Source organism: Lipophrys pholis, assembly GCF_963383615.2.
Source record: "Lipophrys pholis genome assembly, chromosome: 16".
Lineage (NCBI taxonomy): Eukaryota > Metazoa > Chordata > Actinopteri > Blenniiformes > Blenniidae > Lipophrys > Lipophrys pholis.
This window is the reverse complement of record NC_137634.1, coordinates 9258037-9283928: the sequence shown is the minus strand read 5'-3', so window position 1 is coordinate 9283928 and position 25892 is coordinate 9258037. Positions and strand designations below refer to the sequence as shown.

Sequence of the window (25892 nt, the reverse complement as noted above, 5' to 3'; positions counted from 1 at the left end):
GTGGATGGAGAGGGAGGGGGAGAAAGAAAGTGGGACATTTACAGTACTTTAGACAGAACAACAACAAAGATATCAGTCAAGTCAACATTATATAAGTTTTTTTTTTTTTTTTAAACTGAACTCCCTGACATATAACATCTCTCAACATTAAAGTATTTGATTTCATTCACATCATGACTGGATTTCCTTCAGCTACTTTTCTTTATTTCTTTGAAGAGCAATGATTGGCTCAGTGGCACAGCTGGCTGAGAAGTTGGTGGGATGATTTCTTCTGTTTGTCGCCGTCAGATCTCGACCTTTTGCGCCACAAACAGAGATGCTATAAAGTAACTGAAGTCTGGAACCCCCTTTTGCAGCAAACCTTCTCCCAGCACAAAACTCATTTTGGGGAAAATCCTCTGAGACACTGATTTGGTTTCTGAATGTTATTGTATTTACCAACCTCTCAGGCTCACGACAGGCTTAATAAAAAAGTCTTAATAAAAGAGCCTATATCCTCATGAGAAGACTTAAATAAAATTACAGAAGGATTTGTGTCAGGATTGTTTCCACCGAACACAAACGGCCAAGTAGCCGTCGTGACCCAGGGATGCTTTGTTCTCACTTCTCTCGACTGGACCGGCGGTTTGAGGAGAGGCTCCTCTCTCTATCTCCACACACATGCGAAGCACTCTCCTGTAAGTCGGCCAACATACAGCAACATACAGATAATCCCTTATATATACTAAACATTTTTCTTTCTCTAGTCCAACTTTTTTTTTTTTTAATTTCTCTTTTTAAAATTTCATGATTGAGCGATTGTCTCATTCTTAAAATTTGACATGAACATTAAATTGTTGTATATACCACGTCAGTACATACAATTCATACTTTGTCATAATTTCATTTAAATGTCAATAATATATCTACATAGAAATATATATGTAAATTCTTTATAATACCAAATATTCTCTATTTGTGATGTGAGAAATTATAGCTGGTTCATTTGGGTTGTCATGATTTCTTTAAGAAGTTGGAAACTGTTCAGCTGTAGAGTTGATGTGTGGAGAACAATAATGTGATAGAGATTTTATTCTTCTTGGAGGTGAACCTGAATCTTCTTCTTTTTGTTTTTGGACTCACTATTAAAAGAGACTCTGCCAATCAATATTTGGGACTTTGAAAGACACAAAGAGGGCGAAAAGATAGAGTAAGAATAGGGAACTTAACTGGAAGTCTTGCAAATTGACAATGATACTCAAACTATGTGTGTGCGTATGAAAGACAGGATGGCCACACAGCTTCATACTGGCTATTGTAGTCTTCATCATCATAAACACAGAGCATTTGGCTCCTCAGTTTTAGTCAATATATCCAAATGACCACAAAAATCACTTCCTGTTGTTTTTGCTGAGCAGCTCCTGCGAAAACTGCGCGGAGCTGAGCACCAGCCGGCTGGAACTGTTAGTTAGAGTTAGTAGTTTGTTTATAGAGTCCCACGCGGACATGAAAAGTAGGGTTAGCTGGGTCTCTGTCTGGGAGGACGCCTTTCCCAAGGAAAATTAGACAGGATGCCGGGCAGTTCACCATTAGTTGGGTTTAGAGAGAGATGGCTGTGTGCCGGTTCTGGCCCAGACTGAAGAGCGCCAGAGTGGGGCTGGCCGAGGACGGGGACAGCAGTGCAAGTCTGTGAGCGGTGAGTGGGCTACACCAGCGTGTACGATTTGGAGTAGGCCCCCACGCTCTGTTTCTGCAACCTCCCCAGTGCAGAGGAGCTGCTCTCGAGCAGCGAGTCTCTGGAGCCCCCCACCTTGTTACTGTTGGTGGGGTTGCTGCCCGTGCTGGAAGTGGAAGCTGTCGCTGCATTGTTGGAGCTGGGCATGGTGAGAGTCCTCTGGGGCAAGGTGGCGGTGCCCGAGCTGGCACCCAAGCTGCCCAGCCCAGAGTGGCCCAGCGTCAGGGCCTGCTGCTTGGCGGGGTCTAGAGTCTTGTGACGGCCCTGGGTGTGATATGCCCGCTGCGTCAGGCTGCGGATCGAGGCTTCCCGCGGGGGCACAGCTGGACACGGGTCATGCAGCTCCCCTTGCTTGCGGAAGAATGGGTCCGTTTTCATGTAGAGGGGTAGATTGCAGAATTCACCTAAGAAAGACAATGGACGAGGAGACTTTATGAATTTGAAATTGAAATGACTGCATGTGTCACTTTTACAGCAGATACTAATGTTCCCCAAATCTTTATAAAATGAGTGTTTTGGTTTCAATTCTTGGTGTGAGGTAGAAAAGACAGGAGATTTATCAGCCTGAAACCGTGTCTGTAGGTAGTCCAATGCCACTAAAATAATGAAAAACGTTTTCAGCCCTTTCAGATTGTTAGCAAATAGATATTTGACTCAATCATGCCATTCATTTTCTAAAGGATGAAAAACTAATTCATGCTCTGCAACTCTGAAGACTTCAACTTGTCTGATAATTGTGAGAACATTTTTCAAATTAAGATTTTCCCAAAAGAGCAAACACTGCAAAGCTGCTACTTTAAATTAAAAGCAAAGCTTCATTTTATTTTGGATTGCTCAAAGGGCCAGTCAGGTGTTGTCAGTGGGCCGCATTTGGCAGTACAATGCACATAACTGTACTAGATGCTTTAAATAAGATCTGTGAAATGCAAAACTTCAATAGATTCTTAGTTCTACTGTTGTGAAATATGTTGGTAAATCTAAAAATCTAATATAAATAACTATATGGTAATATAAGAATAAACATTTTATTTTTGATCATTTTCAGGTTTTTGAAATAAGAATTTTACTGAAAGGTGGGTAAAAAAGACGACAGTCGCTGTCAGCATAGTTTAGTTTGCCTTTGCAGTTGTATGAGTATAATTATACTTGCTTCAAACTGTAGAGTGTTTCGACAACACACCAAGTGGAAAAACCTGAAACTTTTAGCCTCACACGAGTGTTTCACTTCAACTGACTGTGTCTATGGTGCAAAAATCCAACACGATGTGTTTAATTGTGAAAAGTATCTGGCACTACAAAATAAGAGCAAGCATCACAAGTGAATTTTAAATCCTGGCCGTTTTTCCTCAAGAAAACCAGAGTGACTAAGCTGGTCTACAAACACAGACCAAAACCTCCTATCTGTGGTCTACACCACGGCGCGCACGGTCTGGGAGGAAGCCGACTCCGGGCCCGGAGGAGAGTTTAGTTCCAGTCTGAGCAATGAACGACAGAACACCTTCTACAAGCTCTGCCATCGAACAAGAAACCCAGAGGTATGTATGCACCCAGGAAAAGTCTCAGGATACAATGATTGTCTTCACTTTTGGTGGCCCTTTGAGGCATAAACGTGCTTTCAAAATGGCCATAATTCATCCGTATTTAGCCTTAACAGAACGTGAAAAACGTGCCACGCCTTCCTCAGAAATCCCCCAAATCCCACGGCGCACTACGTTTCGGGCAAACGGTGCTGCCGGGAACATCGTGTAAACGCACCATTAGGCCTGTTGATATTATGTGGGTTTTGATCGGGTTTCCATGGTACAATACGGTAATGAAACCTTTAGTTTAACTCTATATGAAAGCTCATGGACATCAGAATACTGTCATCTTGTGGTACAGCAGGGTACTAATTCACCATTTTATATTTTTATTCTGTGTGTGGGTGTATATTTTGTATTTTCCTATTTGAATTCACAGTAGAGGTTTTTTTGTGTTGATTTGGATGTGTTTATAGTTGTGTATGCACGTGCACATTATATGCATTTACTGAAAGTGCCTTTTTTTTAGATGTAATTATTTTTCATTTTTATGTTTTGCCAATCACTGAAGGAGCACTGTGAGTTGTCTGAAAGGTGCTATTCGAAGAAAGATTGATCGATTGATGAAATTCCTCCTCTTGGTTTAAAATGCAACGAATCAATATTACAGCTTTAAGTACATATGAAGTGAATACATAACAAACCAAACAGAACATAAATGCTCCAAAGGGCTAAATCACACCTCCAAACATCTCCACAGGTGCCTCGTCTTTTCTACTCACTTTTGTTGGCGCGGTGAGGAATGGGCACCGCCACGTTTTTACCGCGGTCGTAGTCCTGCGGTTTGGGCGGCGAGGCGGTGAAGCGGCAGATGCCCGGTTCAGACGGCGTGCTGAGGGACGTCATGCTGTCCGCCGGGTCATTGGTACCCGTGGTCATTTGGTCAGACGAGCTGTCGGAGATGAAGCATTCCGTGATGGTGAACTTGGCGTGCTGCAGGTGCTCCTCCAGCTTGGCGTGCTCGTAGGCTCTGGCCAGCTCCTCGTAGGTGGACGAGGCGCTCTCTGTTGACACCATGCTGTTCCGACCTTTATCTGGACAGAAAAACGAAGTTGTGTAAACATTTTGCGTGAGCAGCTGTTGTTTCAGATTGTAAAGACCTTTCTTTCAATATGAAAACTAAAATCTGAGAACAGGCTTTATTAGTTCCAAAAAGCGGTTTTGCTTTGTAAGAGCAATATGTGGTCACTGTGTCTAATGCAACTGGCTGGTATTAACCCACCTGTGTCTTGTGAGAGGCTGGCGCTGTAGCTGTCACTCTCTGTGGCCGTGATGCCGTGAGAGCCCATCGTCCTCCAGTCTGAAGTGAGAGTTCGCGCTGAAGCAGTCGACTGGCTCTGACTCGGCCGGCTCAGCGTCCACTGGCTGGAGTACCTGTTCCTGGAACTGTGAGCTGACTTTATGCTCTTCCTGGACACGGGGTCTGAGAAAGATCGGAGTTTAAATATTGGGTCGTATTTTTATTTTTTGTAATTATTTCCCTCCCACAGTCCACAGACATGTTGCTCCAGAGTTACCTTGAATCAGGCAAATGCCTTTATTTAGTAAACCTTTGCATTTTCTTGTACTTGAAAACTAAAAATGATGAATGAATTAAAGTGGTAATCACTGAGATAGGGTATAACTTAAACAGGATTTCTAGAATTTGAGAGAACTGTGGGAAAGGATGAACTTAGAAGTTTGTATAGAGGATTGATGAACGCCGATGTAAAGAGAAAACTCACTTGTGCCAGGTCGAATGTCTGACATGTCAATCAGAGGTCCTGAATTTTGGATGAGAGCTTGGTGATGCAGCGAGACGCCTGTGCAGAAGTTCTGTGGATTCACCGACTGGCTGAACTCAGTGTCTGTAACCGGCACTGCAGCTTTGTCCTCTCCTGTCACCCGCAAGGTATGAAGCAACGCAGTGGTTAGATTCAAATGCCACAAACAGTCAGATAAACTCATTTTATGTGGCCACGTGCCTATTTGTTTGATGCCTTCCTTGTCCTCAATGAGCAGCTGAACACGAGGGATGTCAATATGGAGCCGCGGTCCTTGAGGAGGCCCTTTCACAGGAGTGTCAATGCTGCGATTGTTCTTACTACACACACAAACACACACACACACACACACACACACACACACACACACACACACACACACACACACACACACACACACACACACACACACACACACACACACGGAACAGAAATAATAAATATGATTATTCTGTGAAACCGAAAATATGCTTCAGCTCATGAGCATTGCTTATGTTCTGCTATATTAATAGTCGAACTGTCATTTCTCAGAAACTTCACAAGCTAAAAATGACTTTTTACCTGCCTTGATTTACATTATTTGAAAGTATTTTATTTCATTTACCTGTTTAAAATGTAGCCCTTTAATTGTCATTTCTCAGAAAAAACATAACTTAGCAAAAATTTATACTATAAGATTTTCTTCTGTAGTAAATATTGGTATGAAACTGATTTTCTTCTGTCATAGGAATAAACTTGTTGGTGACGCAAAAGCAGATCAAAATGATCAACTAATGTAGTTAGTGTGTGAGCGGACATCTTAGAGCCTTATGATTTAAAAAGTAGTGAAGTAGTATCAGTTGTGCTGAATATTATGTATTTACAATAATGTGAGTCTTTATAATTCCCTATTAATTCAGTCCAACTGTTCATTATGTTAAAATACGTGAAATATCAATTTGACCTCGCAGAGATCATTAAAACTAACCCCAGTGGCCTCTTACCTGATAAGCATCTCAGCAAGGCTCTTTGCATCTAGAAGAAGACAGTAACTCAATTAGATTACAGTCGGCTGTGAAGATAATCATTTCAACTTGTCACTCTGTGTCATTGTAATCCATTAAACACAACATCGCTGATTCCTCTCTGAACTTTCCGTGTCTTTGGCTCACCTCTGAGCCGTTTGAGCCTCTTCTCCTTGCGCTTCTTGCGGATGATGAAGAGCAGAGCGACACCCAGAGTGACCAGGATGACGGGAGAGCCGATGGAGAACAGCTTTTTCACATCATCCCCCTCGCCACGGGCTGATTTAATTGGAGGGATTGTACCTAATGGAAGTTTGATAAATAATAATAGTTCTATAAGTTTCTGTCATAAAGGTGAAGCCGCCAGAGGAAAGTAAAAAAAAAAAAAAGAAAGTAGAGTTCACTTACTGCCGTCATAGTCGGTAGTAGCAAACTGGGAGCTCTGGTTTCCGCAGCCGGCGCTGTTGCAGGCCTTCATTTTGAGTTCGTACCACGTGGCCTCACGGAGCTCACTGAGGAACAGCTGGGTGGTGGAGTTGGCCTTGAGGCTCTGCCAAGCCCAGGTACCTTTTGGCCTGAAGTCCAGCATCAGGTCTGTGATGGGGCAGCCCCCGCTGGTCCAGCCCTGCAGGTTGAGTCCTGCATGAGTGGAGTTGATATGGGTGAGCAGCGGCTGCTCCTTGTTGAACACGGGCTCTGGAGACGAGGGAGAAGGCAAAACAACCGGTCACTATGTGTATCATCAGACACAGGGGTTTCAATGTTCAACAGACTTTAGTTTTATTGTGCATTTTACCCCCATTGGGCCCCCAAAACTCAGTATTTCCTCTGTAAATGAGGTTTATGTTTTATATAATATATGTGTTCTATGTGATTATAATGTCACATTTATAACATTAGAAAAATTTAAGTATCGCACATATTTTATTTTGCTGTTTTATCAAGCTTTTAATTGTTTTTTAATCTTTATGTTGTATTTACTGTATAAGAAGTTTCACTACACAAAAAACATTCAATCCGTTCCCAAATTCGCACTGTCTGCAAAGGCAAATGGGCCGAATACATATGGTTATAAGAAGAAATAGCACCCATGCCTCCACTCCTCACCTCTTCCATGTGTCTTGGCCTCAATGATCTCACTGATGCGTCCTGAGCCCACGCTGTTCTTGGCGGCCAACTTGACCTTGTACCAGGTACCACAGCGAAGGTTGTCCAACCTGAAGGACCGCTCACTTGAGCTGATGAACACGTCCCTCCACTCCTCTGTGTTGTCCACAGAATACTGCAGCACGAATCCTGCAACAATACGGCTTTATGTCAAACACAATTACTGGAGGAAAAACAACCACTGCAGGTCCATATACTGGACGCCAGGGGGCAACATTCAGCTACAATTAACTGCAGTTAGGGTTGGTTCAACTTTCTTTTTTTATTTTACCCCAAATGTAAGCCTGTCATGCATCTGCATGAAAATAATGCAGGAAAGAGCAACAGGTGTAAACGCAAGAAAAACTAAATGTTTTAACTACATACAAAGGTAAACTTTTTGGGTTTTGATACAAACTCAACAGTGTGCTGAAATGTCCCTGTTCATAGGAAGGTTGCTCTAGTTCAAACCTCTGATGGAGCTTCCTCCATTGTCCCCAGGGATCCAAGCCAGGGTGATGGAGGAGGTGGACGTAGTGGAAACAGTCAGACGGGGCTGGTCAGGAGGTACTTAGATGAAACACAAACAAACATATTGACTCAGTGACACACTCTCCACTGATAAGTTCCACTGAAACAACCAAGCACTTTCTACTCACCTTGAACCACAAGATTGACTATGATGGTGTCGAATCCGAGGGTGTTTGTGGCCGTACAGGTGTAGTACCCAGAATCCTCCGCTTTGACTGAACGCAGCACCAGAGTGCCGTTGGAAAGGATCTGGCGCTGATTGTCAGCTGTCACAGGAATGGCAGAGTCCTCACTGGAGAGGAGGAGGTGGATAGTTGAGCATTGGTCTTATTTTGTTCTTGACACCATCATATATGCTGATCCCAGTGGTACAATCTCTTACTGAGTGTGGACACGCACACACACTTTAAAACCATCAGTGATAAAAGCAACCTGATCATCATGGAATCAAATTTGCTGGTTGATAGAAAATGTTTTTTCATCAAATGCTCTCGTCTTGGAGTTACCTCACTAAGACGGCCAGTCCTAAACACATCTAATTGATAGACAAACGTTGGACCTCAGTTCTTTTGACAAAGCTAAAGGAATTAGGAACATTCTTTTGAAGACACAAAAATGAAGAAAACGCTTTTAAATCCCACAAAATTTGAGAGATTTGAATGAAAGATGCTTCACCTGTCACCGATACGTTTTAAATCATGGAGTGTGTGTGTGTGTGTGTGTGTGTGTGTGTGTGTGTGTGTGTGTGTGTGTGTGTGTGTGTGTGTGTGTGTGTGTGTGTGTGTGTGTGTGTGTGTGTGGTAATGTTAATGTTTAATTAAGCTAATAAAGCAAAAGTATCAGCAGCATGTGGAATCTGACAAGGCCACTCTTTCTATGAAGCACAAATTCAATCAGAATGAACTGTATTTTGAAGTGTAGTTACTTTTGCACAAACTATCATGTCTGTGTTAATTCCTCGCATCAGTCATTATATGTGCGCGTGTGGGTCATCATTTTGACATAGAAATAATATTTTGACGAGCCTGACCTGTCTTTGGTCCATTTAATGGTGGGGGCGGGCTCTCCCACTGAGCTGCAGGGCAAACGCACTTCCTTCATCCAGGGTGTGGTCACAGTGCCGCCAAAGGAGAGGATCTTTGCAGGGACTGCAGAGAAAAGAAAAAAGAAAAAGCTGCAATTAATGCTGCTCTCACAATTCAGATATAACATCGTCAGATGCACCAGCATTCCAAAGAAAAACTAAAACTTCTACCCTGGCCGGCGAGCAGGTGAACCAGCCGCCCGCCTGAGGGGAAAAACCTTTACTCACAGCTGAAAGTGTCAGAAAGCTGCTTTACTAGCCCCTCCTCGTACCTAAATTTCAGTCTATCTTTTTTCCATAGATCCTCCCCTCTATTGATTCTCACTCTCTCGTTCTCTCCCCAAGGGTCATTTTACTGGATAGGCCCTGTTCATCACCACATAATTAACAACAGCGTTTCTCGCAACACAACCACGACTCAATCAATACTACGGCTGTCAATCAATAGCAGAGAGCGCAGACAGAATAGAGCGGGTGAGCGAGCCACGAAAGGGGTTCGTGCAGAAGAGATCATGTTGCCGTCTCATGGTCATCCTTAGACCGATCTCCCTCGTAACCTTTACACAAATCTCTTTACCCTTCTCCTCTTCGAGTACCCACCTTTACCAGCAGGCTCCACTGTGACCTTTGAGCTGATGTTGCCTCGGCCAGCAGTGGTCACAGCCGCGGACCAGATCTGGTACTGTTTCCCCCGGCTAAGGTGCGTGATGCGGTAGAAAAGCATCTCGGGGTTGGCTTCGTACTCGCTGGGTGCCTGACAAAAGGCAAACAATCAGTCATGTTAGAGAACTGATGCAAGTAAAAAATACATTTTAGAAGCTGTGAAGCACAGAGAGCAAACTGGTGTGTCTAAGAAAAATAAACGACAGTAATATTTACTCTGTTCTTAAAGGCGTTTCACACAAAATGTACAATTCCTCCATTCTGAAACTGTATCACCCGAATGGAGCTTGAAAATCATTCATTAGTTCAGGTACACCAGTACGCTTCTTACTAGACATTTAAAAATCTCTATGAAACAAACGGCAGCCTTCTTACCTCGGCCATTGACCAGAGACCATGTCAGTGTCTGGGAACAATATTGTTGTTTTTTTCCCCCCTAATCCACACATGCAGTAAATTCCCATAACAAATGTAATCAATGTAATCCAATTTCAACAAGATCAACATAATCAGCACACTTCTGCAATAGGAACAGCAGAAGTGATGCACATCTCGAGCGCAGTGCATGTGCATCTCACCAGTTAATCAACATTGACATGGAAACATTTGTGAATGGGACAATGACAGCGATGTTCATCCCTGATAAATCATGATACTGTGTATTTTACACATTTGGGTGGTTCGTCTTTTTTTTTTAGCTGTTAACAACATCTTTGTGGATTGAGCTTTAGAGTTCGTACCGATTGGTTTGTATATATATATACTATCGTCACTCGGGACTTTATTTCTAGAACAGGTATGAGTCATAATTTAATATTACAGCTTTGAAAATAGTTAATTCTATATTTAAAGTGAAATAATGTTTCTGTTAATGTTGTGTCAAAGAAGTGGAATTGTTTCATTAATTCCATTAAATTTGGAAATTAAAAGCAAGTTTTAAAAAGTTGTAATTTAATACTGTCTTTTAATCAATGAATGTGCTATTGTTCATATCGGGTAATGAGACAGAAGAGACCATTTCAATAGTTGCTATGCTACAAACTAGAACTAATTAAATGATAATAATTAAAATATTATTTTAGTTCCTGTGGATGTATTATGGATGAAAACACATATAGTCAGGTGAATATAAAACCCTTCTTTGGGTGTGAACACAAGCACCTGCAGGCACACAGAAACACTGTTGTCCCTCAAGATGATCCTCAGTTCTATCTCTTTAATCTGTTCATCTCTCAGTGTTCATCTTCAATTCCTTCACCATTTGCTTTTCCTGCTTTTCCCTCACTCGCTCTATCCTTCTCTGTCTCGCTCAGTGAAGAGGAGAGGATGGAGGGACGGAGGGGGGGAGGAGGGGTGTGTGAGTGTGTGTGTGTGTGTTTGGGGGAGGTGGGGGGGTTGGGGGGGATCGAACATTCCTCCAGCATCGCGGTTGTGTTGTGGTGATCCAGGGAGTGATACAGAGAGATAATGAAAAGACGGACAAAAGCACTCTCATCTCAATGTGACTGATACCCTCCTCCTGCTCCTCCCGTCCACCCTGCCTGTCTCTCTCCCTCTCTCTTCTCTCCCCCTCTCTCGCTCCCTCCCCATCCCTCTCTTTTTCCCTCGTTTCCCATCGGTCTCTCCCTACCTCTAATGGTGTGTCTCTTTTCCTCTCTCAACCTCCTTTTCTCCCCCCTCCCTCTGTTTCTCCTCCCTGCCCGTGCTCATTTACATGGCACTCATGCACAGAGAAGGAGGAGTATTTGTGAATAATAAGAAAGTGAGATTCGAGCCCGATATCAGACTTCACCGTGTGCTGGTGTTTGTGTGCACATGATCTAACCACAACTGAAATGCTGCACGTATGTGTATAAATAGAAAATGTTGAAATGTGATGTGTCTCCGTGTGTGTGTGTGTGTGTGTGTGTCTGTGTGTGTCTGTGTGTGTGTGTGTGTGTCTGATGCGGCAGTGTGCATGTGTGAGCTTGTTCTCTGCCTCATTTACATATCTACGTCTCATCAGGTTGCCAAGACAACCTCATCTGTTCATCTGGGAGGGCAGGAAATAAAGCGATGGTGCAAACACAGTGAAAGAGAGACATGCGCAAAGACACACACACACACACACACACACACACACACACACACACACACACACACACACACACACACACACACACACACACACACACACACACACACACACACACACACAGTTTAAATGAATGATAATGGTTGTAAATTAATTGTTTCCTATTCCTGTCAAAGATTTTTATCGAGTTACCTGCTCCTAAGTCAACTTTAAAATGTTCTATTGGCCCCATCAAGAGTCGCAACCACAGCAAAAGGATTGACTTACAGGCTGTCCAGATCCTGGGCTGGAGCAGTAGATGGTGTACTTGCGGATAACACCGTTAGGTTTATGGGGAGGCAACCAGGACACGACCACACTGCTTGGAGAGGAGGGCACTGCCTTGATACCAGCTGGTGGACCGGGAACTAGAAAAAAAAAACACACACCAACATCAGGATGGTTGGTACGTGCGTGCATCTGTGTGTGCGCGTGTGTTTTTTGTGCATGCACACGCTGGGTGTTGGAGTCCTATTAAAGTGAGCAGGCTTGTTTGCAGATTGGTAGTCTTATCCTGCACTAAGCCGCTCTAGGAGGACTTGGAAGAACTCCCTTTGGGTGGACGGCCGTGACATATGTTCATTCAGACATTGGTCAGCAGTTCTGACTCTGTGACACCCAGCATTCTCTTAGCTCTCAAACCCACAAACAGATTAGACGTTAGTGTCTGATCCTCTGCTCGCCACTTCAGCTCCGCACTGGACACCTCTTAATACTGTGTTTACAAGGTTGTTTTTTTTTTCTTTTTTTTTTTAAGACGCAGTTTACAAAAACACATTAGGACATTGAATTCAATGAAATGTGAGAATAATCCTTTAGTCACATTGGTCTTACAGTGTACGCTTCACACCATCAAGTCTATTCATCCCCTACCATAAATACAACTCGTGCCTGACAGTGGGCCTCATCAGGGGTCTACAGAGGGAGGTTAGTACGATGCAAGACCCAGCCCAGTAAATCCATCCCCCTGTTCTTCCTTTTCTACTCTGTGAGGCCCCCTGATCCAGTCATTCAGCCAGACTTTACCCTCAGACTGCTTCACCCCATGCATGACATGAGCAGGGATGGAAACAAGGGTGAATGCGGTGATGGAGCTTCAGGAAAGGGAGGTGGAGGGGGTGAAAGAAAGGTGAGGGAAATGGCACAGATCTTATGGGACTGATGATGATGGTGGTGGTGGTGGTGGTGGTGGTGGTAGCATTGGGGAGGTGCTAAGGAGGCACACATCATTATCATAACTGGACCTGCATGTCAAAGTAGGAGTGGCAGTGAGAAGGGGGGTGTTAAGTCCCATCTGGTGCCCAAAATCTGCCTGAGACGCCAGACAGACAGACAGACAGACAGACAGACAGACAGACAGACAGACAGACAGTCTGCTGCAAAGCCGTAACAACCCAAGTGGTGATGGGGAAAAATGGTGTGTGAATTGCCTCTTCTACATAAACACATTATGCACTTCTGTGCCAAATCAAAAGCGAATATGTCACAGTAAACTAATAATGCATTCAAATACAAATCTAGCATTTAGGGGAAGAATGTGTCTAAATCATGTCTGATTGAAATAATTGTATTCATCATTTCTCATCAGCCAGGGCCAGACTGTGTGATCACCTTTCTATCTCTCCATCTTCAACCCTCGGGCCCCACCTCTTCTTCTATGAAGAGACATGGATCTAGCTGTAATCCCGCCTCCATTGGTGTAAGCACAAAATTAATTCTCTCTAATCCAAGTGGAGTTAATCCCTTTGCCTATGGCTAAAGGGCTGGTGGAAAAGATGCTGGCGGCCTGGGCTGATGGCTGACTCCTGGATGCTATATGCTCCGGGAGAGTCCCCCCCCCTTTCTCCTTCTCCTTCTCCCGCTTCAGCCGCGAGCTGTGGGCCCAAAGCCTCTTAATTCTCATTAGCACTGCTAATGGAGCTTCCCAGCATAAATGAGCTTTTGTCGTGGCTCTGAGATACAACACAGCACCCCCTATTTTCCAACCACCTTCCTCCTCCTTTCACTCCCTTTCACCCACAGCTCTGACACCGTATATAGACACTGTAATATGCATGAGTATAGCCTGTATAAATACACATTTGTAAAACTGTATACTCACGGTCCTCCCGGGTTTGGATGTAGAGGACATTGCTGCGGACACCGTCTCCCGCTTGTGTGTAGGCCAGCACCTGGACACTGTAATTGGTGAACTTCTCGAGCCCTCGCAGCTCCACCTGTTCACGGGTGGTTGTGATATTCTGCATCTCTCCCCATTCTGAGGGAGCACAAGGAAGAAAATATTGTTCAATAGAAAACTGGTGGTTGTCTGGACAGGCAACACAGAACGACTCTCTCCTACAAAATACATATGTGCATGCAATTAAACTGGGTAAACATTTTTTTCCTAAATTTACTCTTAACTAAATAGGACTGAAAATTATTGTTCTTGTATGAATATGAACACCGTGTACTGTTATGTCTATTGCTTAGATATTTTTTGAAAACATACTCAGCCAATTTTCATTAACTGTACGCAAAATGTATTTTTAGGAGTCGGGGTACATAGACAACAGAACAAGACACAGACACTGCACTGACAATCACTATTGATTTATTGATTTATTTTTAGAACTGCACAGGGAAACGAGGACAAACATAGATATATATTCAAAGAGGTTCGGGAAGTGCTTTATGAGATAGGTGTGGGCACACGTTACCACATCGTGACTCACAACACTGACAGAGAAAGGTAGGTGAGTGGGTCGGTGGATTTTAGAATGAGATAGGTGATAATTACTCTGCATTGGCCACTGGGCCTGGCCCCCACAGCACCCACCTCCGTCAGGGAAGAGGGACCAGAACACAACCCGGTAGCCTTTCAGCACACCGTGCAGCGTCAGCCGTGGAGGCTCTGCCCAGGTGATCACCGCCTCGTCCGACGTCACGGAGATCGCTCGCACGTTCTGCGGAGGCTCGCTGGGAACTGGGAAAAAGCAAAAGGGGGGGAGTTAGTATGCATACTAGAACTTTTTCAATGGATATTGTTAAAGGGAAAAAAGACTTGACTGATCCAGCATTGCAGCTATTAGTAAATGATGACTTAACACCAATAACTACAGGAAGTCTCCGTTTGAATAAACCACTCAGAAGCCCCAAATTTGATGTGAATTGCTCCTTGCTTTTTGAGAGAAGATTAGTCGGTGGGTTTGAGTGGGCCTAATATGAAAACTGTGAAACAACTATACCTAAAGAGTTAAAATGCAGTGAAAGAGGGCGAAGGGAGACTAGATATGGAGGATAAAATCTGAAGGAAGTCGCTGTTCATCTTCAAGCTAATTGCAGTTGTAGGGGCAGCTTCAGACTACCTGCTCAGGCAATTACCATCACTCAGGGTGTCATTCATTACTCTCCACTTAGACAGGAAGGGTCCATGGTAGCGTATAGGAAATAAAAACACACTGAAGAGACAGAGTTATGACAGGGATGAGGAGGGAAACAAAAAAGAGGAAGACAGAGAGGAGAGGAAAAAATAGGTGGTGGAGTGGGCAGACATTTGGAGAGTAATGGTGTTCCTTGTTCATCTCTCGCTCTCTACCAGCCTAATGAGGGTGCTAATTAAAGTAGAAAGAATAATGGGGGGTGTGCTTCAAATTCATTTCTACCATTTTGTTTGGCCGTGCATGTCTACATGTCTTTGTGAACATTATCTGCATTCATTTATGTGACTGCTATTCTGTTGTTCTAATTGTCTGTATCAATTTAAAAAATGTGTCTGTCTGGATGTACTGTATGTACGTATGGAGATTATTTCCCACATCCCTCTCTTCCTCCTTTCCTCCGACTCTCTATCAGACATCTAATTCAGTCTTTCTTTTTTTCCCGCTGTTTCCAGGCTCCTACCGTCTTCCAATGTGGTAGCGTTGATCTCAGTACTAGATGGGCCTGTCCCGGCTCTGTTGAAAGCCTGGACCACCACCCCGTACTGGGCAAACTTCTTAAGGTTGTCCAATGTGTAAACTTCACTGTCCCCAGTAGCCTTCATCTCCACGATGCTGTACTGGCCATTGCTGCCGGGACCGTTTTCTCTGTATCCGATCTGATAGCCTCTGATCACTCCGTTCTGCAGCTCCTTCTTTGGGGCCTTTAAAAGAAAAATAATTTACCAAAAAAAATAGTTTTATTGTAGAATGTACAGTTGTATAGTGATACACTTGATATCATGTTGAGAAAAGTGTGGAATCACATGCAAAACTCAAACATTTAGGTGGATCTTGCAAACATTACAACTATATCTACTGTAGTTTTCAAGAGCATTGCTGCATTGCTGTGGTTAGCAATTTGATATCCTATTTAACCATTATCTAGACAGCGGTTTTTTTTTTTTGGTGATGCGTGTTGAGATTGCATTGTCAAAGAGAAGGACAATATAAAAAAGAAATAAAGCATAGATTTTACCCTCCATGTAACTCGAATGCTCTGCGATGTCATCGGCTGCAGGACTACTTCCATCGGCGGCCCGTCAGGTGCTGTTAATGTCAAGTAAAGTGCGACTGTTAATATTCATAGCTGTGCCCTATACACACACACAAAAAGATAAAGGCAGACATAAAAACAGAGAAGTGTGATAGTTGCAGGGGAGACAGCCACTTACGTGCTTCTTCGGTACTGATCGTGAGCTCTTTGCTCGGAAGGCTGCGTCCAATCTTGTTGTAGGAGTACATGCGGATGCTGTAAACGCAGGCAGGGTGTAATTCCACTATGTTTGCCTGATTGTTGGTTGGTGAAATGTTCCTTGTGGTGTACATATGATCCCAGGAGTCTGTCAAACACAGATTTTGTGGTCATTAATACGTTTTCTGTGAAATGTAACATGAAAACTGTTCACATGTTTTAGTACCCCACCTGACTTGTTTTTGTATTCAATGTCATAGCTGGTGATGATGCTGTTGCCATCAAACCTTTGGATCCAGCGAAGATTCATGCTCCTGTCTTTTACCTCCCTCACTTCAAGCTCGGGGGGATCTGGTGGCTCTATATGAGTAGAGAGCATCACCATCATCAGTATTAGACACGTCATTCTATAACCTCAAACTATCAGGCTCTTTATTTAATGAGTGAAGCATCACGTCTTGATGCTCGAGCATCGAGTGAACCTCACCTTGCACGGTGAGCTGGATGAGGCCCCGACCCTCTCCGTAGGAGTTGATGGCATGGCAGGAGAAGAAGACGGAGTCTCCTCGCTCGGCTGGGTTCAGCTGTGAGCATCAGCCCAAACAAGGAAAGGTTACGATGTGCAAACATACAGAACATAGATCACAGCACAGGTCATGAAACCGCCAACATGTAAATCAATGCTGTGCCATAAATACCAGAGTTCTTAAATTTTAAATATTTCAACTTCTTTTCATTGCAATCTATTTAGAAAAGTCTCACTTCTGTCATCTTAGCTTACAGAGACTGACAACAAGGCAAAGATTCCAGTTCTGCTCTGTCCAACGGGGGCAAATCTCTGACTATCAGCACCTCTAAGCTTCTATGAACAATAAAAATGCATATCTCGATTAGTTAACAGATACTGAGTGACTATTGACTGCTCTTTACAGTATCAATTGATCCCTCTCAGTTTTGTTATGGAGACATGAGGCTGATTTCAGGGTCTGATAGTTTTCTGTGGCTGACCTTTAGTGTTGAGATGACTTCATCTCCTTTCTTGTTGATTGTGATGGAGTAACGGGGATTTCTCTCGGCGTCGATGACAGTGTCCCCTCTCTCCCAGCGGATAATAATGGGCTGTTCTCCCCGCGCCGTGCAGTTAAGCTCCTTGGTTTGGCCTTTCCTCGCCATGGTGGTGTTTGGGTGGCTGGTGATCATGGCAGGAACTGAGCAAAATCACAGACATGTGTCAGTGACGGGAATTAAATTATATGGAATAATGAAACAAGGAAATGGGAATATGGTATTGAAAAGTGATGATTTTTTTTACACATGTATAGACATCTCTATTTCTGCCCTTCATTTACCATTTTCATTTCACGCCTCAAGCCCCACTGGACCTCCAACCCACTGCCTCCTCTTCTATTCTTGTCATACTTTTGCTTCTCTTCCTTCTCTGTTCTTCAGACATAATATTATTGATTGAAAGAATTCCTGTGGTTTTGTTTTCATCACTAATTCATCAACCTTTTTCCTTTCCCAACATTCAGAAGCAACCAACTGGCCGCTTGAACATGTCAATCAATAACACACACTCTCAAGGATGTGTGGGACAAAAACAGGGTTTTGCTATGTTCAGTGCAGGCCGCACTAGCCTGGGGCAAAAGAGCATCTTAGAACTGCTGAAGGGCCTGTCTGAAAATCTAAAACTGTTCTCTGTACAATCCAGGAGATGTGGTTATGAAAGGAAGTGGGCTCACATGGAAGAGAAACTGATTGACACTTACTCTTGACAGTAAGGATCATGCTTTTACTGATGTCTGAGCCCACTCCATTGGAGGCCTGACAGAGGTAGTAGCCTCGGTCGTCCTCCAGAACATGTCGGATGAGCAGAGAGCCATTTGACATGATCTGGATACGGCCAGTTAGTGGGACAGGATGGTACTGCTGAGGGTTTCCAACACCTGAAGGACATAACAAAAGATAATGCGTGTCACTGTCAACACTTCTTTTCTACCTCATGTGATGTTTCTGAAATTTTGTGAAAATGATGGGTTGACTTTACCTTTGGCATGTTTCCACATGACTTTCGGAGGCGGATAACCTTCCACAGAGCAGTTGAGAACGCCAGCTTTACCATATATACAATCCTGGTTGTTGGGCTGCACCACAAAACGAGGCGGTACTGACGAACACAATAAATGCAATTAATCAAAATGTGACAACTGATAAGTAGAACCAAAAAGTCGTGTAGTTATGGTAACAAAGTGTGGCTTGCTCTGCCTATGAGAGCTTGTCCCAGCAATTCTTTCCTCACCAGTTACAATCAGCTGTCTTTCCCAGCTGACAGTGGCAGCAGCATTGCTTGCGATGCAAGTGTAGTTTCCGTTGTGCTTCAGTGTCACCTTGGAGATTTGCAGGGAGCTCATGAACTCTTTGGTCTCTATTGCAACGCCAGAGGCGGAGCCTGGCACGATGAGTTGGCCATCTTTGTGCCAGGTGATGCGTATGGGCATGTCCCCAGATGACACCACACAGGCAATGTACATGAGCTTCCCGACTGAGGTAGAGGGGATATCGAAGGGCTGAATGAGCGGCGGCACTGAGGGTAAAGACGAAGAGTGCAAAAAAAAAAATTTAAAATCAGTGGAATAAATGGAGCAATAGATGTTTAAGTGTGGCAATGTGGCCATCTGGAGCAATACTGAGCGAGAGAGAAGGTCATTGGCCAGTGGGACCCTCTTCGCAAAGCCCCCCCCCCCCTTCAGAGCCCCCATCTCCTGCAGCCCATAATAGCTGCTCTGGTTAGGGTCCAATTGGCAGGGGGAAGTCATTCCGTTGCCATGGTAACGGAGGTTGAGGTGGGGGTACTACAGCTGAGACATCTGGGGGATTTAATCTAGGCTTCATTATTATTCATCTAATTAAATCAGAGACACACTCACACACAGGCACATGCACACACCCTTAAACACCTCTGCAGCTGCCCCGCTACCATCGTTACCCCGCTCACAGACCAAACAAAATACAGACACATACACAAAGCTGCCCTAAAAACACACTCTGCATCTGAAAATATTGCTATAAAGTCACATTTTAAAACTTTATACACAAGTGTGTCCAAATGGCAGCGACTCAGTATTCTTGTATCATAGAATCTTTTTTTATTTTCTTCACTAACATGAAGAAACACATGATGACAACATGATGTTCTCTGTTTGGGTTCTGCTGGGATCAGATGCTCTGTAAAGCTAGAATACTTATGAAACCCCGTCACATCCCCTTGATTAGTAGGTATTACACATTATTTGCAGCTTACCCACTTCAGATATAGGTATAGGTCATCGTAGGATCAGTTAAAGCAGCAACAATGCCCAATCAATCTATTTATATCTGCACGCTCACCTTTGACAGTGACATGTACAGTCTGGTTGATTGACACCTGGGGCTGGATCAAAACGCTACACAAGTAGGTCCCCTCGTCCGCGCCCTTCTGCACGTCCGTAAGCCTCAGGGTGCCATTCTCAAAAACCACTTGACGATGATTATCAGGCAGCTGCATGCCGTCCTTCAGCCACTTGATGGAGTAATATGGGTACCCAATCACGCGGCATGTTATGTAGGTGTTCCTGCCCGCAACTGCAGTGATGTCTCGCATGGGTCTAATTCGAGGTGGACCTGGAGACACAGGGAAGAGAGGGAGGGGATGGAAAGAGGAGGCAGAGAGAGAGAGAGAGAGAGAGAGACAGACACAGAGGTCGGAGAAAGGGACAGATGAGGTGATGGAGGTCATGGCAGAGCAAGGTGGCAGCCACGGAGACAGGAGGTGAAAAGATAAAGGTCGAGGGATAGAGTGATTGGGGCAAGTTGACAGGTGAAGAGGGAGGTTAGTTAAGCCCCATTTTCTAATTTCTGAAGAAAGTTTGTTGAGTTTAGCCTAATCTTATATCTAAGTGATCTATTGTATTCTTCAAGATAGATAGATAGATAGATAGATAGATAGATAGATAGACAGATAGATAGATAGATAGATAGATAGATAGATAGATAGATAGATAGATAGATAGATAGATAGATAGATAGATAGATAGATAGATAGATAGATAGATAGATAGATAGATAGATAGATAGATAGATAGATAGATGGATAGTGAAATAGAAACTGAGCTAGATTTACTCTCTGACCTCTGTATGTTTGTATAGAATTGGGTGTAGAGTGCATTTATATTGAAAAGCAGACAGGCACCTCTTACGTTTATGCGCGCTTGGTACTCGGCGCTACCGGCCGAGTTGCGTGCGACGCAACGATACACTCCTCCATCTCGAATGAGCGGGCTGCTGACGTTGACGTGGGACACGGTCAGGCCATCCGACAGGGTGTACTGGCTGGTCTTGTAGGTGGAGTCGCGCACCACAGGCTCGTCGTCCAGCGTCCAGGTGATAGAGGGCGGCGGGGCTCCTTTGGCGGCACACATGAGGGAGAAAGGCTCGCCGGGGTTCACCACCCGCTCACTGAAGGAAGACACGATACGAGGAGTACCATCTGAGGGGAAACAGAGAGAAAGGATCAACATGGAGAAGGAAACCAACAGACATTCTGATTGAAACTAAATAAATCATAATTTCTGCTGCATTTGTAAAGCAAACTCAGAATATCTATTTGATCTACAGAAAACAAATCTTGCAGTGCTTGAAGCTTAAAACATAAGGACTACGAATTGTAGTTTACTTCTCAGAGCATTTTGAAAACTTACCCTCAAGCAGAATAATGGAAAAGTCCTGAGCGGTGTGACCCTTTCGGGAAGCAAAGCACTGGTATGCTCCAGAGTGAAACTTCTGTGCTGCAGTGATCTGCAGAGTGTCGTTGTGTTGACCCTGGATGGAGATGTGCTGGTCAGGGACGATGGGCTCCGTGTTCCGATACCAGGTGATGATGTACTCTGGTGAGCCCTCCACAGTGCAGGTGAAGAACAGTGTACTGCTGATGCCTGTTTTCAGGTTCTTAGGAGACAACGTCACTCTGAGTGGATCTGAGAAGGACGCATGAGACCAGAAAGGCACATTTCAGTGATTGCTTGACTTCATATGCAGAGCGTTTGCTATAAAAATGTTGTATGAGCACAAATATGAATTATGGGGGGGGTTTTCATATCACATTTGCCAGATTTGAAAAAAGATTATGTCAATGTAGTTTCTTTTCACAAGAAGCTTAATTATTAACTAGAAAATTCATGATTAATTTATAATTGAAATCAATAAAATTCCAGTTTTTTGAGTATGAAGGTATTATATAATTAATTTTTTTACATTTCAAACAAACATAAATGTGTCCACCTATAGTAAAAAACCATGACACATGGATTCATGTATATAGTAGGCGTTTACATTCATGGAGACAAGGTGAAAGAGAGAGTACCAGCAGCCGTGGTGACTCAATCAGCTTGACGCACTCATTAAAAAAGCAGCTGGAGATATCTCTTCACATCTCTGTCCACTTGTGTGTGTGAGTGTGTCAGTGTGTACGTGTGTGTGTGTGTGTGTGTGCAAATGTCAGTGAGCAATAAGGCAGCTGGTGGTGTATGCTGGGGGGCATCGTTGTGCCTCCCAACCCCCCCTCACCCTGTCAGAGTCACAGAGTGTGCTGCCATGATGTGCCCACTGGCAAAGCCTACCGCCTCTCTATTCTCTCCCTCTGTCTCGCCTCCCTCCCTTTGTTTCTTTGTATACTTTACACAACGCCCATTTATCTCAGCCTTTCTTATTATCTTGTTATTACATTGCAGATAATGTCATTCCGGCAGTGTCTGGATGTCTGATGGTCCCTGGCGTGACCCCTCGTCTTTATCACTGTCTTGCTCACCCTCCTTCTCTCTGATAGTGAACGCTGCTGGCAGCTATGTTACGGAATCAGCCTCGGCAAATTACCGCCCTGTCTCTCTTTTTGAGGTCTGATATGATGGGGCATCGTACAGCTCACACACATGTTTGATACAGACTCACACGAGGTGCGACTTCCATGTGCGCCTCGAACCAAGAAGAACAGAGTTTATAAATGCGTCCGTCTGCCAGGATGATTCATGGAAAAGACAGCGTGGGAGTCTGTCGGGTTGTTTGCCAATGTCTGTGTGTGTGTGTGTGTGTGTGTGTGTGTGTGTGTGTGTGTGTGTGTGTGTGTGTGTGTGTGTGAGTGTGTAGTCGCACTCACACACCTATAACGTGAAGTTGGCCAGACACCTCCTTTGAGCCAAAACTGTTGGTGACCTCGCAGGCATAGCTGCCACTGTCCTCCTGCCGCAGGTCACTGATGGTCAGCCCCGTCAAACGCCGTGTCCAGCGGGCGTCTGAGGGCAGCGGGCGACCATCTTTTAGCCAGCGGACAGTGGGACTGGGATAACCTCCTGCTGTGCAGGGGAGCTCGATACTCTGGCCTGCGTAGACCTCCCCTGCTTGGAAACTGTCCAGAATGGTTGGTGAGGACTCATTGGGGTCTGAAAGACAGAAACAGAGTTGAATTTTTGTCCAGAAAAAAAAAAAAATCCAACCAAGAGCCGCAAAACGTCAACGCTGAGCTTCTCACCCATAACAGAGAGCCTTGCTCCATTGCTTTGCCGCGTCTCTCCACTGTACTTATGCTTGGTGATGCACCGGTATGTGGAGAGGGCGTCCTCCTTCTGAACATCAGAGATGTAAAGAGCCCCAAAGGAGGTGAGCGAGAACCTGTTACCTGAGGGAGACACAGTCAGCAGAGATCAGCAAATAGGAACGGATGACAGTCAGGCACATTCAGCAAGCCACTTGATAAACTGCAGAATAAAACAACAACTTCCCACCTCTGCTGTGTCACCATCACGTTTTCTTAAAATGATCACACTAATGTGGAGCTATAGTGCTTATTGTGAAACCGTATTGTTCTAAGAACAAACAGCTGTCTGAACAGTTGGCACTACCTGCCTAATAACGCTGTTTCCCAAAACCTGGCACTCTTTCAAGACCTGGAGGACAAACAGCGGTCACTTGCACCGCGCGTCAACAGATTTACAGTCTCCCTTTACACACAATACATAACTCTTACGTGCCACGCTTTCCATCAGCAAACTATCTAAACGTTCTACTGCTCAAGAGTATCAACAAAATGAAAGGCCAAAAGATCAAATTTGTCTCTGTGGGACAGGAGCTGCTTCATCTCTCTCTCTCACAGCTTTTGATTTGTGCAACAAGAAGGTTTGTGGTTAAGTAATAAACAAAAGTTGTGCTGCACCCCACTGCTCTGAGGAGCCATCAGTGGGACATTCTTACATAACTGTACATGTGCACACAGAGTCCCACACATGCTTAGTGTAGCTTCATAAACATCTTATTCCTAACACCAGCATTTTCCTTCCAAAAAAAAACTTCTTACAAAATCAGTGTCTCCTATCTTAATAGTTAACAACATGGTTTGAGTGTGCACAAGCTGTGTACAGACTTCCCTCATTCATGCTAACACACGTGGTTTTAGGCCACAGAGGCGACTTCACCTGAAATCTCAGCTATGTTCAGAAAACAACACAAACACAAGTAAGTGGCAAATGTGAAGAACTCCATGCACTCTTGCCTCACAGCAAAACTCCATGCTTGGGGGCTTTTCACTATGAAGTTTGCATGTTCTCCCTGTGCATGTTCTATGCCTTTTCTGTTACTCGTGTCTCCTTCCACAGTCCAAAGAGAGGCAAACAAGTTTAACTGACGACTCTGACTGTGACTGTGCTCTGCACTGTGACGGACTGCCTTCAGGTCCCGGGTGTGCCCTGCCTTTTTCCTACCGTCAGACGGGATTGGCTCCAGCACCTTGCGGCCCGATGCACTATGCAGCGGGCTCCTCTACTACTAAAGCCACTGGCATATGTTTGGATGCACTGCATTTCTTGGAATTTTGTATTTGTTTTATGAACCTCTGTGGTATTTATCTTCTTCTCATCAGCCACTTCTCTGAGGTGAATGAGGTCAATTCAGGTTAACTCAGATTACCAGCTAAGATTTTAAGTATTTAGACTAAAGGCCAGTAGGCTGGACTGGTTGTTTTTACAATATCTTGTGTGTTTATCAGCAACATCGGGTTTCCTGCAAAGATTTCTCATGTCAGATGCTTTTGTTAGTGCCACACTATCTTTCAGGGGGTTAAACAGACACACAGAAGGTAGCAGTTATGGAATATGTGCGTGTGTTTGCATCGACTATACTGTAGGGCCCGAGAGGAGGCACAGGCTGCAATTTCACGGCAGCCTTTGTTTGCCCCCCAGAATGACGCCTTACAGGATAATGAGCACTTTAAGACTTCTACTCCCACAATACCGACGCCTTGCCTGTCACAACACTCTGACATAGGCGGGCAGGCAGGGAGGGAGAGAGAGAGAGAGAGAGAGAGAGAGAGAGAGAACGAGAGAGAGAGAGAGAGAGAGAAAAAGAGAAAGAGCGAGACAGTCAGCTGGATCACATTTTCTGTTGCTGTCTTCAGCAGAGGACTGAATTCACCCCATCTGGAGCCTCTGAAACAACACTGATTACACAATAGCCAATTTCCCTCTCCCTATCTGTCCATCTTAAGTGAAGGATTTGTCCATAAAATCAGCCTATCTTCAGTCAGCTCTCTCTCTATTCCATTGTGTGAACCCTCTTCACCATTTGTGTCACCCTTTTCCCAACTTTCTGCTCCTCTCTGTCTCACGCTGCTCTCAGTCTCTAAGCAGAGTGGCAGACGGAGTAAAATATTAATTACTTAATTCTAAATCACTGTGCTCCCTCAGCTTTTATTCATGCTGACTTGACTTGATAACAAGAAATGGAGCCAATGTGCTTCATGCACACGCACTAGCACACACACACAGCTGCAGCTAAACATGCAGAAATACATGTTGTTTTTTTTTGTTATGTAACTTTTCCCTGTCAGTGCCTATAAAGTTCTCAATATTTTTAAAGATACCTGTCATTTGTCCTCAGCTGAACTCACACATATATGCTAAGAAATAGAGAAAATGGGTGTATTTATTCATTCTCGAGGGAAGATGTGAGATAGCACAAACTGAGGAGGTGTGGGCAATTAATAAACAGACAAAACAACCGATCAATTATAGCCTGGTAACCTATCTTAGCACTATCCTAAAATCTTGATTGAGATCCAGATCAACTTTTCTGTCTTATGTGACATTGATTTATAAATGTCAAATATTTACATTCAAGTACATATGTATATAAGATATGAAAAACTTGTTGGACCATAATGGAGGGATACACACATACAGGTGCCAGGAGCTATTTCAAGCATTTTTCTAAAGAGTGTAAATGATTCTGAAGAGTCCTTTCAGAAGAAAAGAAGATCTTTGAAAGAAGCTGCATTGCCTTGAGGAAAGAGACATTGTAGGATCTTGCGTGTTTGGTCAGCCTCAATGAGATGCATTCATGGAAAAAAACTGTGTGAAATTGGTCATGATTCCCAGATGGAGGCAGGGTCCGCAGGGAAACTATTTTAATCTGCGGCTGGATCTAGTACGAATTTCTCCTTTTGAGAGATGAAAATCTAAATGGAGGCAAAACTTTTGAAGCGTGTTGTGTATTATTCCTAAAATGTAACAATGTCACAGTATAGTTGAATAAAGCAGAATATAACGCACAATGCCTAGAAA

The 25892-nt window shown here is 44.0% G+C and overlaps 1 protein-coding gene across 1 annotated transcript in view; it reads right to left on the bottom strand.

Annotated features, from left to right (window-relative positions):
• Positions 1–118: 118 nt before the first annotated feature.
• LOC308121593 (cell adhesion molecule DSCAML1-like) overlaps positions 119–25892 on the bottom strand; it is a gene marked incomplete at its 5' end in the record, with an annotated part of 53291 nt that continues 27517 nt past the window's right edge. The window contains 30 exons of the mRNA XM_080482906.1: positions 119–2118; positions 4017–4328; positions 4517–4717; positions 5019–5171; positions 5259–5377; positions 6041–6071; positions 6209–6364; positions 6470–6757; positions 7169–7357; positions 7679–7777; positions 7867–8030; positions 8769–8886; positions 9423–9576; positions 11827–11966; positions 13700–13855; positions 14417–14563; positions 15481–15721; positions 16036–16106; positions 16232–16399; positions 16483–16611; positions 16739–16835; positions 17260–17459; positions 18021–18197; positions 18299–18418; positions 18551–18835; positions 19639–19911; positions 20480–20776; positions 20988–21263; positions 22443–22721; positions 22811–22957. Of these exons, the coding sequence (XP_080339032.1) occupies positions 1685–2118; positions 4017–4328; positions 4517–4717; positions 5019–5171; positions 5259–5377; positions 6041–6071; positions 6209–6364; positions 6470–6757; positions 7169–7357; positions 7679–7777; positions 7867–8030; positions 8769–8886; positions 9423–9576; positions 11827–11966; positions 13700–13855; positions 14417–14563; positions 15481–15721; positions 16036–16106; positions 16232–16399; positions 16483–16611; positions 16739–16835; positions 17260–17459; positions 18021–18197; positions 18299–18418; positions 18551–18835; positions 19639–19911; positions 20480–20776; positions 20988–21263; positions 22443–22721; positions 22811–22957 (5621 nt within the window). The 3' untranslated portion in view covers positions 119–1684. The remainder of the gene's footprint in view (positions 2119–4016; positions 4329–4516; positions 4718–5018; positions 5172–5258; positions 5378–6040; positions 6072–6208; positions 6365–6469; positions 6758–7168; positions 7358–7678; positions 7778–7866; positions 8031–8768; positions 8887–9422; positions 9577–11826; positions 11967–13699; positions 13856–14416; positions 14564–15480; positions 15722–16035; positions 16107–16231; positions 16400–16482; positions 16612–16738; positions 16836–17259; positions 17460–18020; positions 18198–18298; positions 18419–18550; positions 18836–19638; positions 19912–20479; positions 20777–20987; positions 21264–22442; positions 22722–22810; positions 22958–25892) is intronic.